The following is a 12,203-nucleotide window of genomic DNA, read 5'->3' as shown; positions in this document are numbered from 1 at the left end:
CCATCCGTCCAGTGCCCGCTGGGCCCGACGATGCTGCGCCTGCGCGCGGGGAACCACGGGGGAGCCTCCCCTTGATTTCCTGCTTTGGTCCCCAGGAGCCTGCTGGCTGGACTGGGGCATGAATGTGCTGAGAAATGGCAAGTTCTCACTAGAAAGTTCCTGGTGCCCTGGAGAGGGAACAGGAGCTCCCTGAGTGGCTTGGAGCAGACACCCCAAAGAAGGACTCAAGGGAGGGGGAGGGCCCTAAGGAGCAGGGCGGGGAGGAGCGGGAGGGCGGAGCACACGGACAGGATCTGACCCAGATGGAGTGGCTGGCGCATCACAGCGCGATCCGGGCCGGCTGCTGCAGCATGGACGTGACACGGGGACACAGCAGAGAGGAGCAAAGGGTGGATCTCAGAGAGACACGGGGAGTGGAAGCAACAAGTCCCAGGAGAGGGGAAGTGTGGCTAACCCGGGAAGGGTCCGGAGGATGCCCAGTGCACCGGGCACGCGGTCAGGAGTCTGGCTCCTGGGCTCAGCCCGGCCCAGTCTGTCCCCGCAGCCTCCCAGGCCAGGCCGAGGAACCAGACACAGCAGGGCTGCCCTGCCGGTGGCCGAGGATGAAGCGCCTTGGCACAGGGCAGCATGCGCTCACAGCACACCGAGGGGCCACACCTGCTATAAAACAAGCTACTGTCTCACGCGGAAGAAAGGGGCTGCTGGAAAATAAGTAGGTTGGGCAGGAAGGTAGATTCAGTCCTAGACAATGAGCTCACAAGGGCTCCATGACACCCAAGGAGATGCAGACACTGCAGTCTGGATCAGAGGAAAGGCCGGGTCAGAGGAACCAGCTTGAGGAGGATGGGAATTTCAGGCCACAGGACAGGTGGGCTTGTGAGGGCTCAAGAGACGAGGCGGGTCTGAGATGGAGTCCTGGGGGGGCCAGTGTGACTGAGGTACTGGTGCAGGAAGAGGGGAGACCCCTGGGAAGAGGAGGGAGGCCAGGGAGGGCCCGGAGGCCAGAGAAGAGGGGAAGCAGGGAGCCTAGGTCAATGCAGGCTGGGGAGGAAGGAGCCCCAGACTGAGACGGTCTGGATCGCCTCAGAACGCCTAGAACCAGAATGCCTCCCAGTTTAAACCACCCCCACGTCCCCTAGAGGTCTCTCTCCACACGTCCCTACCCCCAAAGAGCTCACGTAACTGGAGAATGCCTCATACATTTCTTAGATTTTTTTTAGGGGGGGATTTTGAAGACCTTGGATCAACTAACTCCCTTAAACAATTTTTTTCCCCTCACTGGCAAAAAGGATTTAAGAAAAAAGTATCCTTCACTATCTACACATAAATACACACTTAACTACCTGCATGTCCTACACACACACACACACACACACACACACACATATACTTTAAACAAGATCTTTTGAAAAAGAAATCTTCAAGGAATGTAGAGATATGTTGTTGGATAGAAAACAGCCTATAAAGCATATTGCTATACCCTGAACCCACAAAGAAATAAGTAAATTTAAAAATGTCTACAGATCTGGTGCTTTAGGAGCCAAAGATTTATTTATCCATCCTTTACTAAAGGGGAATGAGACTGAATGGCGACTGAAATGGTCAAATAAACTATCAGAACTTAGTGACTGAATAAAAAAAAAATCCAAATGTAGCCTGAGGTACAAAAAGGTTTGAACTTTAACCTTTTAATTTTGAGCTCCTAGACTTCCCTGGTGGTTCAGTGGTTAAGAATCCTCCTGCCAATGCAAGAGACCTGAGTTTTGATCCCACATGCCAGACCTAAAGCCTGCGCTCAGCAACAAGAGACACCACCATAATGAGAAGCCCTCACCCCCCAACTAAAGAAAGCCTGTGAGCAGCAACGAAGACCCAGTGTGGTCAAAACATAAATACATAAATAATAAAGTTAACTTCAAAGTATTTGAGCCCCTTGTCCCTTCAGCCTGGACAGCATGCAGGTAGAGCGACGACGCCATGCACAGCATGTGCTGCCGCCCTCGGGACAGGGGGGTGGAGGGGGGTGGGCAAACCCTGGCCCTGCCCCCGGGGCCCCTCGGAACAGGGGGGTGGAGGGCAGTGGGCAAACCCTGGCCCTGCCCCCCAGGACCCCTCGGAACAGGGGGGTGGAGGGGGGTGGGCAAACCCTGGCCCTGCCCCCGGGGGCCCTCGGAACAGGGGGGCGGAGGGCAGTGGGCAAACCCTGGCCCTGCCCCCCAGGACCCCTCGGAACAGGGGGGTGGAGGGCAGTGGGCAAACCCTGGCCCTGCCCCCGGGGCCCCTCGGAACAGGGGGGCGGAGGGCAGTGGGCAAACCCTGGCCCTGCCCCCCAGGACCCCTCGGAACAGGGGGGTGGAGGGGGGTGGGCAAACCCTGGCCCTGCCCCCGGGGCCCCTCGGAACAGGGGGGTGGAGGGCAGTGGGCAAACCCTGGCCCTGCCCCCCAGGACCCCTCGGAACAGGGGGGTGGAGGGGGGTGGGCAAACCCTGGCCCTGCCCCCGGGGCCCCTCGGAACAGGGGGGCGGAGTGGGGTGGGCAAACCCTGGCCCTGCCCCTGGGGCCCCTCGGAACAGGGGGGCGGAGGGCAGTGGGCAAACCCTGGCCCTGCCCCCCAGGACCCCTCGGAACAGGGGGGTGGAGGGGGGTGGGCAAACCCTGGCCCTGCCCCCCGGGACCCCTTGGAACAGGGGGGCGGAGTGGGGTGGGCAAACCCTGGCCCTGCCCCCCGGGACCCCTCAGAACAGGGGGGCGGAGTGGGGTGGGCAAACCCCAGCCCCTGCCCCCGGGGCCCCTCGGAACAGGGGGTGGAGGGGGGTGGGCAAACCCCGGCCCTGCCCTCTGGGGCCCCTCGGAACAGGGGGGTGGAGGGGGCCCTGCCCCCCAGGCAGCTCGACCCCCAGCAAGCCCTCTGCCCTTAGACCTGGGTCTCCCCGTCTGTAGGGCAGACACACTCCCCTGCTGGGGGCGCTGTGGGGAGGGGTGTGGCCCGTGAAGGGCCTTGCGTGGATTCTGAGGGCTGATGAGGCCCCCTCAGTTTGGAAAGACTCCGGGGACAGCTGTGTCCACTCTCCAAAAGGCCAGTTTGTGCTTTAATGACACGGTCTCCTCCACGGCTCACTTGAGACTGGACTTACCGCTGAACCACATGATGAACATCATCTTCGGGGTGATTTTATGATCACGGAAGAAATTCAGGAGGTAGGAGAGGGGGAAAATGTTCACGGCTCTGCCAAACAGCACAAGCACCTGCAAACAGCAGCAGATGGAGTCTTACACGGAAACCTCCGGTTCTTCAAGCTTACTGAGATGAACACAGACTTGCTAACACACCGTGATGAAGGCAGCATCCCTCTGTCATCAAAGACGTGAACTTGGTGCTAGGCAGAGACGCGGGGATGCCAATTTCTATGTGTGGCAAGGAATAAAGCTCTGTATGTTATGATTCTACTGTCAGAAAGAGAGGACTAACAAGGTATCAACGACGGCTTCAGCAACACCAAGAGAGATTAATTTAAGGGCCACCTGGCTCCTCCGAAGGTGCCCAGCTGTGGGATGAGCTAGCTCTGGGGAGACAGACAAGGTGCTCTTGCCTCTCCCATCAGGGCCCCACTCCCCGGGGAAAGGAGGGAAGATGGCCTACCCATGCCCGTAAATGCTGCTCCCTGAGCACAAGGAATATGCAGGTAGGTTCTAACAGGAGGTCACATACACCCTGCCAGATCCTAGCCATCTCCAAAGGCAGGTCAATTTTAACAAAATATAGAATTATGTAAAGTCCAAATCTTATCTGAGTGGCTTTTTAGAACTACTCATTTATTTTCTTCTCTTTTCTCCATCCTGGTTCTCACTACCACTAACTTGAACAGAACAATATAGCCATAAGCTGTATTATGGGGAATCTAAGTTTGTCCTTTTAACCAGCATGAATTGAGGTGCTTTGGACTGTGTGTCCTGGCAAGTCAAGTTAACAATAATTGCCCCCAATCACCTAACACTTACATGCCAGACAATGTTCTAAGGATTTTATATGTATTATCTCGTTCAATTTCCATCCTTCCAAAGGTCTTATGAGGTAGGTATTATTGTCTCTGTTTTACAGACAAGGAAACCGAGACAGAGAGGTTAAGTATGAAGTAACTGGTCCAAGCTGACACAGGCAGGAAGTGGTGGAGCCAAATCCCCCAAGCCTGGCTCAGTCCCCAGTGCCCACGCCCTTGACTGCTGAGTGAGCCTAAGGTGTTCCATCTGAATGGCACAGGCTACCTCCAGGGGCAGCAGCGCCAGACTGACCAGGTGCTGGGGGGAAACTGAGTCCCCATCCCAGGCACCCACTTCGTTTCTCCTTCCCTCCGGGCCCATGGCTGAGATCGCCATGTCCCTGTCTCACCCTCTGAGGCGAGTCCTCCACCCCCAGGTCTGTGTTCCAGGTGTGACCAAACTGGCCTCTTACACCCAGTGACCACACTAGAGGCCATCGGACTTGCTGTAGAAGACTTGGGCTCCTGTTCTCTTGTCCTGCGTCTGGAGGACAGATAACAGTAACAAAAGCCATGAGGTTGTGCTGACTAAGGCAGAAGCACCCAGACTGCAAAAAGAAAAACATCTATCTTCCACGGGCTCCTTATCCTCTCTGCCTCAGGTCCCCCATATGCAAATAGGAAGAAGGCCTCACTGGCCTGCACATGGTAGGTGACAGTGATTTAAAAAAAAAAAAAAAGCCTGCCTCTCAACATCTGGGTCTTGTTAAGTGGAGTTGGTAATAAAAGTTAACTCAGGATGAATTACACTAACTCAACGAGGTGTGCTTTGCAAGTGTCTTAACAGAGGATCTGAAAAGACAATACAGAGACCCAATTCGGGCTGGAGTATGACTCAGCAGGAGGACCTTGGGTTCACATGGAGGGAGCAGAGACTCAGGAGGGCCACGGGGGAGGGGCCTGGGACACGAGGCGAGATGCCTGAACGCTCACCACTGAGGCCACTTTCATCAGATGCCTGAGGGAGCTGGGCCTTTCTTTCAAATGCTGAAACATTTGTTTTTCTCCCGTTTCCCAAATCTGATTTTAATGCAAATCATTAAACTTCTATTTTCCTTTCTTAAAGGCATATCCTAATTCGTCTTCTACTGCCAGCACCCCTCTCCTGTCCAGTTGTAACACTTTCCCAAGTCTACTTGATGGTAAGAATCACTGGGGATGATGATGCTTCAGGATGAATCTCCAGAGGACGGAAGGGCCCTGGAATCTTCACCTTGAACAAGTGTCCAAAGTCACTCTTATAAATGGACATGTAAGAAGGAAACCGTAGTAAGAATTCAGTGTATTCATTATAATCATCCAAAAAATGCAGAAAAGAAAAAGAAAATCATCCCCAGTCTGCCAACCACTGTGAATATTTGGTGTATTTTCTTACAGATTTTTTTTTCTAGGCATACTGCTTTTGCATGGTTATAATCAATTACACATTCAATTCTGAAATCTGCTTTTCCCATCTAACGTTAAAACTTGTATTTTATTTGTGTGCACACACGTGTGTCCCACTCCACACAGCACGTGGGATCTTAGTTCCCCAACCAGCGATCAAACCCGTGCCCCCTGCAGTGGAAGCGTGCAGTCTTAACCACTGGGCTATCAGGGAAGACACAAAAGAACTGATAATTTCTGAAGAAGATTGTAACAATTCAGGGCTTCCCTGGTGGCTCAGATGGTAAAGAATCGCCTGCCAATGCAGGAGACCCAGCTTTGATCCCTGGCTCAGAAAAATCCCCTGGAGAAGGAAATGAAAGCCCACTCCAGTTCTTGCCTGGGAAATTCCATGGACAGAAGAGCCTGGCAAGCTACAGTCCATGGGGTTGCAAAGAGTCTGACACGACTTAGCAACTATACAATGCAACAGGTCACGTAAAATTAAAAACCAAGCAAAAATGCTTTTCTTGGGATTTTATTTCACCCTTTCCCATTTATTGTATGTTTATGATTTTTTAACGAAAAGAAACTTGCAACAGAGGTTGTCTATGTAGCTGTTGACTATGACCAGTTAACAGTTACATAAATGAATCCAGAATATGTGGTTATTGATCTACAAATAAGTCATTAAATAAAAAAACAAGGAAAATACTTACTATGCACCAGATGACAAAGGAAATTTCAAACTTGTGAGGGAAACTAAAAATGGACAGGCCAAGAAATGCAAACACACATGTTTCTGAAACAAACCAAAGAATGGATTATTCAGCCTCAACTATTTTCTTCCAAGACAGGATGGGCTCATTATGCAAACAAACATTTCAGAAGTCAATCAGAATCCAGTATAACACTGCTTATTTTCTGAAAAATCCTGGTCAAGCTTGTCCTTTGATTCTCTCTTTTTTTCCCTATCACAACAAGCAACATGTGCTTGCTATGCAGAATCTCCTAATTTAATGAGCCAGCTGTCAAACACCCATGCAAATAAATACTTTCCCACCCAGGGACAAGGATAAATATATGAATCTGTCCATTTGCTGAACACTGTGATTAGCAAGGATCCTGACTGCGGCACAGTGGCAGAAATTCAGAGCAAAGTGGCTGCAGACACCACACGACCCGTGTGAAAGGGCCCTTTGTCAACTTCTTTGCCAGAGCGGACAAAGCCCACTGACTTCACATATTTAATGCCACCACAAGTTTAGAAGGCTTACACCCTGCAGGATTTGCAGGAAGAGATACGTTTCAACTCTTGGCTCCCCTCCACAAATCCAAGAGAAGCTGACATTTACTCTTGCTGTACAAGCAGCCACTTGTGTATTCTAAGAAAAAGCACCTTATAAATTTCCAGCACTAGGCTCCCTGCTTAGATTGTGACATCCTCCAGAAGAGCGCTGGAGCCAGGGAGACAAAGACTCTATTTTAAAAGCTGAACATCATAAAACATCAAGGCTGTTTTAAAACATTTAGCAATGGTATTTTTTTTTTCCTTCTTCAAATGTGTATCCCTTTCGAACAAGTCTACAAGCTGGACAGTATACGTATCCTTCTCCTCCTCGAATGTTTTTCTTATCAAATATTTTTGTCACCTTTTGAAATCAGCTCATTTAGAAAACATTCCGATCTAGGTAATGCTGTTCTCTGGTAGCATGAATACAATTATGTGGATAAGTCATGGTTAAAAATGAATCCGTGATGGATATTTAGATTGATTCTATTTCTAGTATTCAGAAAGCTACAACAGGGACTTCCCTGCCGGACCATGGTTGACTCCATGCTTCAAATGCAGGGGCTCAGGTTCCAGGCCTGGTTGGGAACTAGGATCCCATACTTCTGGGCGCACCTCCCTCGATATTCCCCAAAGAAAAAGCAACTGCAAATACCCCTGTGCACAAGCTAAATTCCTGATGGTAGAATCACTGGGTCCAAAGAACATGTGCCTCTGAAATTCTGACCGATACTGCAAATGACTCTCCTAAAAAGATGGCACCAATGTACATGCCCATCATCAGGGCCTATTTTCTATACATTCATGCCAGAAGTGGGGAATCACCAAATTTAAAATCTGATGGGTTCAAAATAGAATCTGACAGATGTTTTGCTTTACATTTCTTTGTGGTGAGACTCAGAGTCATTGGCCGTGACTATCCGAGAAGAGTGCTGTGCAAACAATACCCACTGGGCTAGGAAGGGACAGACCAGCTACCAGACTCACTTCTTAGCTACGAGATCGTGCTCAAACCACTGGGCCTGAGCCTCCCTGTCTGTGGAATGAAGTCTCTGTACAGCTTGCCCCTGACCCCTAGCCCATGACAGCGTGGAATTGCCGCTTGGATATGAGACGGCCCTTAGAAATGCCAGGGGTGGTGCTGACGATGACAAGCAGGGGAGTCACTCGGGGCCTTCACTCCCAGGTATAAACTTGGGGGGGTCCAGGTTTCATCAGAGTTCGGTGCCTCACTGAGACTGCTGGAGAGAAATGTCAGTGTGGGCCCGACTCCCTCCTCTAATGCAGGATCGGCCCGACACGTCCTTCAGGAGACTTGTGAACCAAGAAATACTTGGGACATTTTGGGAAATGCTCAAACTCTCTCTCTCGTAGAGATTCACAATGCATGTTAGCTGAAAAGTCTCCCAGTTCGGAAACTTGTTAAACTTTATTTTTTCAAAATACTTATTTATATATTTATTTCTCTGGCTGTGTCAAGTCTCAGCTGTGGCACGTGATCGCCTCACTGCATGGTGCAGGATCCTGAGTTGCGGTGCACGAGCTCTCTAGTTGCGGTGTATCCACTGAGTTGCCGGGCGACATGAAGATCTTAGTTCCTCGACCAGGGATCTCACCCAAGTCCCCTGCGAAAGTGGACTGAACCATTAGGGAAGTCCCTGTTAAACTTTATTTACCCCAGGATTTCCCAAATTCTTTTTTGACTACGGAGTCTTTTTTCACTTTTTGGCCGTACCTCAAAGCACGTGGAACTTCCCCGACCAGGGATCGAACCTCGTCCTGTGTAGTGGAAGCATGGAGTCTTAACCACTGGACCACCACGGAAGTCCCATGGAGTCTTATCAAACTCTTATCAATCTCTTATCAATCTCAGTTCCAAGGAACAGACTTTTGGAAATGTCACTTTCACATATTTTAAATGTACGCATCTCAAATGTTCGTAATTATAGCAGTTCTCATTATTTTCAGTTTTAAAGTTATAGGGTTCAAAAATTCCACCTGTTAGTTATTAGAGCTCTATGGAATGTGTGAAAGCCAGAGGAACTAACACAAAATAAGGGAGTGCAGTATCTGGCCCTGAGGGATTCTGCTGCCTCTTCTGCCAGGGAAGATCTCAAGGGACTCCTAGAACAGAGAAAGGAAGGACAAGCAGCTCTGGGAGGCCCACACGGGACCGCAGAGGCCGAACTCACCGCACAAGAAGGCCACGGTCCGCAGGGTTTGCTGCATGAGGATCTGGGTGACCGGGGACAGGTTGTGGTGTGTGTAGTGAGACATCACAATGCCGGAGAACAGGATGGCCATGATGCCTGGAGAGGGACAGAGGGGCGAAGCGCACAGCCATGAACAGAGCAGAAAAGCACCTGCCATGTGACACGCAATCATGTCTCACACTTCCTACAAGTCCCCGCAGCCTCCAGTATTAGGTGTTTTAAGAAAAAGGAGAAGAAGTAATACCTGAGGCTTCCCAGAGAAATGTTACGGGCCCAGCTCTCTGGCAGCTTCATTACCAGCTGGGTGATCTTGGGTCAAGTTTCTTTCCCTCCCCAAGCCTCAGTGTTCTCAACTGTACAGTGGGACTAACAGTGCCTGCCCATGGAACTCTTAGGTGGGTAATGAAGAGAAGCCATGTCAAGGGCCCCTCACGAGACCAGGGCGGAGCAGGTGTGAGCCGTCACTGTCATCCGTGGATAGAAGGGGGGCAGGTATCATTCTTGGGGCAGAAAGGGGACATAAGAATCTGGGTATAAAGAATGGGTGGATTTTTACTTTGCTGTACTTTAATTTTTTAAAAAGCATGTATTTATTTGGCTGCATCGGGACTTAGCTGTGGCCCCTAGGACCTTCAGTGCATCGTGTGGACCTTCTGTTGTGGCACACAGACCCTCGAGTTAAGGCACCAGGCTCAGTACTTGCGGTGCATGGGCTCAGTTGCTTAGTGGCACGTGGGATCTAACTTCCCCAGTCAGGGATCGAGCCCAGGCCTCCTGCATGCAAGGCAGATTCTTAACCACTGGGCCACCGGGGAAGTCCCTGTCGTACTGTGATTTTTGATCTTCCCACCGTCACCATGAATTAACCTTATAATATGAAAAGAATGACGTTTTTCATTTTTTCCTAAGTGACGTGTTTTTTCTTTAACGGTCTCCATAAGAGCATCCACAACTTTTCTTGTGCTCTGAGCATGTGAGTTTCAGCTTCTGTCCACTGCCCTAATCACTGCTGAAGCCACTTAACACAGGCTTTCCTCTCCGTGTTTTCTTGCTGAGGCAGCAGCAAAGAGGCCTTTATTTCATGTAAATAAGCTGAGATTTTTACAAAGCCTTTAAAAAAGCTGCCAAGATACATGAATTCCAAGTCAAAGTCTATAAGCAAAAACTTAACTCACTTCTGCCATTTTGTAGAAACAGATTACCAGCTAACTTTTCAGTTAAAAATGAGTGAAAAACAGAACTGCACTGGAGATGTTTCAACCGGTAAGCTTGCTGTATAAATGACACTTTACAAAATATAGGAAAACCCCACTCTTTGTGGCACCGAAAAGGTATTTGCTGGCCGGAAAGAGAGCACAAGCTGGAACATTTCATCCCCTGGCCCTTTTAGGAAAACAGCAAATTCTTGTCTGCTTTTTCCTTTTTGCTCCAAAAGGAGACCGGGCTGGGAAATTCCAGCAACGCTGCCCATGAGCCACACCTGACGAGCTTGGAGAAGGGAGAGGAGAGGGCAGCAGCCTTCCTTACTGGCGACTTCAGAGCAATGGCGAGCCTCTGGCAGTCAGAAGCCACTCTGAGCCTCTGCTCCACTAGATAAAGCACGACCTCAACCCTCCGACTGTCCCCTCGATTCATCTGCTCCTCTTGGGAAGTTCCTGCAGGCGAGCACCGGGAGAGCTTCTTTCTGACTCTGCACCCAAACCATGGATGCCACCGGCAACGTGAGGTGACAGAGGGACAGCCCGGAACCACCGCGGCGGGGGGCATGCAGCACAGCTCACTTCGGTTTCTGTGCAACTGTCCCAAGGGTCTCTTTTTCTTCAGCGCAATCCAGTGCTAGACAGTTCTGGGTCTGGGCTCTCAAAGGGCTTTGTTTCGCTAGCCAGCTTCAAGAAGGGTTCACTGCAAATTCACTGCAAATTCACTGCAAAGCTGAGACTTCGGGGTTCTCACCCTGAAGGAGAGTCAACCCCAGAGGAGCCTGAACCATGTAAACTGTGAATCACAACCACGTAAATTGTGACAGGAGTGGGCTTGCGCCCATGTTGTCATTCTGCCCACAGACAAAGGCTGTCACAACCCTCGGGAGGCCTGACATTAAATAGTCACTCCAGAAAGCCTCCCACTTGGGCTTCCCTGGTGGCTCTGATGGTAAAGAGTCTGCCTGCAGTGCAGGAGACCTGGATCTGATCTGTGGATCAGGAGGATCCCCTGGAAAAGGGAATGACTACCCACTCCAGTATTCTTGCCTGGAGAATTCCATGGACACAGGAGCCTGGTGGGCTACAGTCCATGGGATTGCAGAGTTGGAGACAAATGAGCGACTAGTAGATGGGGAAACAGTGGAAACAGTGACACTTTATTTTGGGGGGCTCCAAAATCACTGCAGATGGTGATTGCAGCCATGAAATTAAAAGATGCTTACTCCTTGGAAGGAAAGTTATGACCAATCTAGACAGTATATCAAAAAGCAGAGACACTACTTTGCCAACAAAGGTCTGTCTAGTCAAGGCTATGGTTTTTCCAGTAGTCATGTATGGATGTGAGAGTTGGACTATAAAGAAAGCTGAACGCCGAAGAATTGATGCTTTTGGACTGTGGTGTTGGAGAAGACTCTTGAGAGTCCCTAGGACTGCAAGGAAATCCAACCAGTCCAGCCTAAAGGAGGTCAGCCCTGGGATTTCTTTGGGAGGACTGATGTTGAAGCTGAAACTCCAATACTTTGGCCACCTGATGCAAAGAGCTGACTCATTTGAAAAGACCCTGATGCTGGGAAAGATTGAGAGCAGGAGGAGAAGGGGACGACAGAGGATGAGATGGCTGGGTGGTATCACCTACTCAATGGACGTGGGTCTGGGTGGACTCCGGCAGTTGGTGATGGACAGGGAAGCCTGGCGTGCTGCGGTTCATGGGGTCGCAAAGAGTCAGATAAGACTGAGCGACTGAACTGAATTGAGCGCCTAATACTTTGACTTTGCAGAAAGTCCAAGGCTCCAGGAAATCATATCTGACAGCAAAATGTGGAAGCTCCCTTGGGACTGAGGCCACTGCCCCCTGGGAAACAAGGAGACAGGCTCAGTGCACAAAGGGTCAGGCTGGCCCCATGAATCTGGTGTACTAGGCCAGGGGTTGGAAACCCTAATTCAGGGGCCAGACAATAAAAACAAAGATAAAAACAGTAAGTGGGTGTGTGGCACGTGTAGGGAGAAGGCACAGGCCCATCTGCAAAGGGAAGACAGCAGCTCTGTGGATGGGGACCGAGTGCCGACCAATCTTTGTTTCCTTCTGGTTTTTGAG

At 50.4% G+C, this 12,203-nt stretch overlaps 1 protein-coding gene across 5 annotated transcripts in view; it reads right to left on the bottom strand.

Moving 5' to 3' along the window:
- Positions 1-12,203, bottom strand: part of SLC9A8 (solute carrier family 9 member A8) — a 74,899-nt gene that overhangs the window by 8,670 nt on the left and 54,026 nt on the right. For all 5 annotated transcript variants that reach the window (XM_061437926.1, XM_061437928.1, XM_061437925.1 and 2 more), the window contains exons 11-13: positions 8,886-9,002; positions 6,122-6,204; positions 3,135-3,246 (exon numbers count right to left, since the gene is read on the bottom strand). In XM_061437926.1, coding sequence (XP_061293910.1) covers positions 3,135-3,246; positions 6,122-6,204; positions 8,886-9,002 — 312 coding nt within the window. The remainder of the gene's footprint in view (positions 1-3,134; positions 3,247-6,121; positions 6,205-8,885; positions 9,003-12,203) is intronic.

Source organism: Bos javanicus, chromosome 13, assembly GCF_032452875.1.
Source record: "Bos javanicus breed banteng chromosome 13, ARS-OSU_banteng_1.0, whole genome shotgun sequence".
Lineage (NCBI taxonomy): Eukaryota > Metazoa > Chordata > Mammalia > Artiodactyla > Bovidae > Bos > Bos javanicus.
Note: the sequence above shows the minus strand (reverse complement) of the source record. Positions and strands in the feature narration are given on the sequence as shown.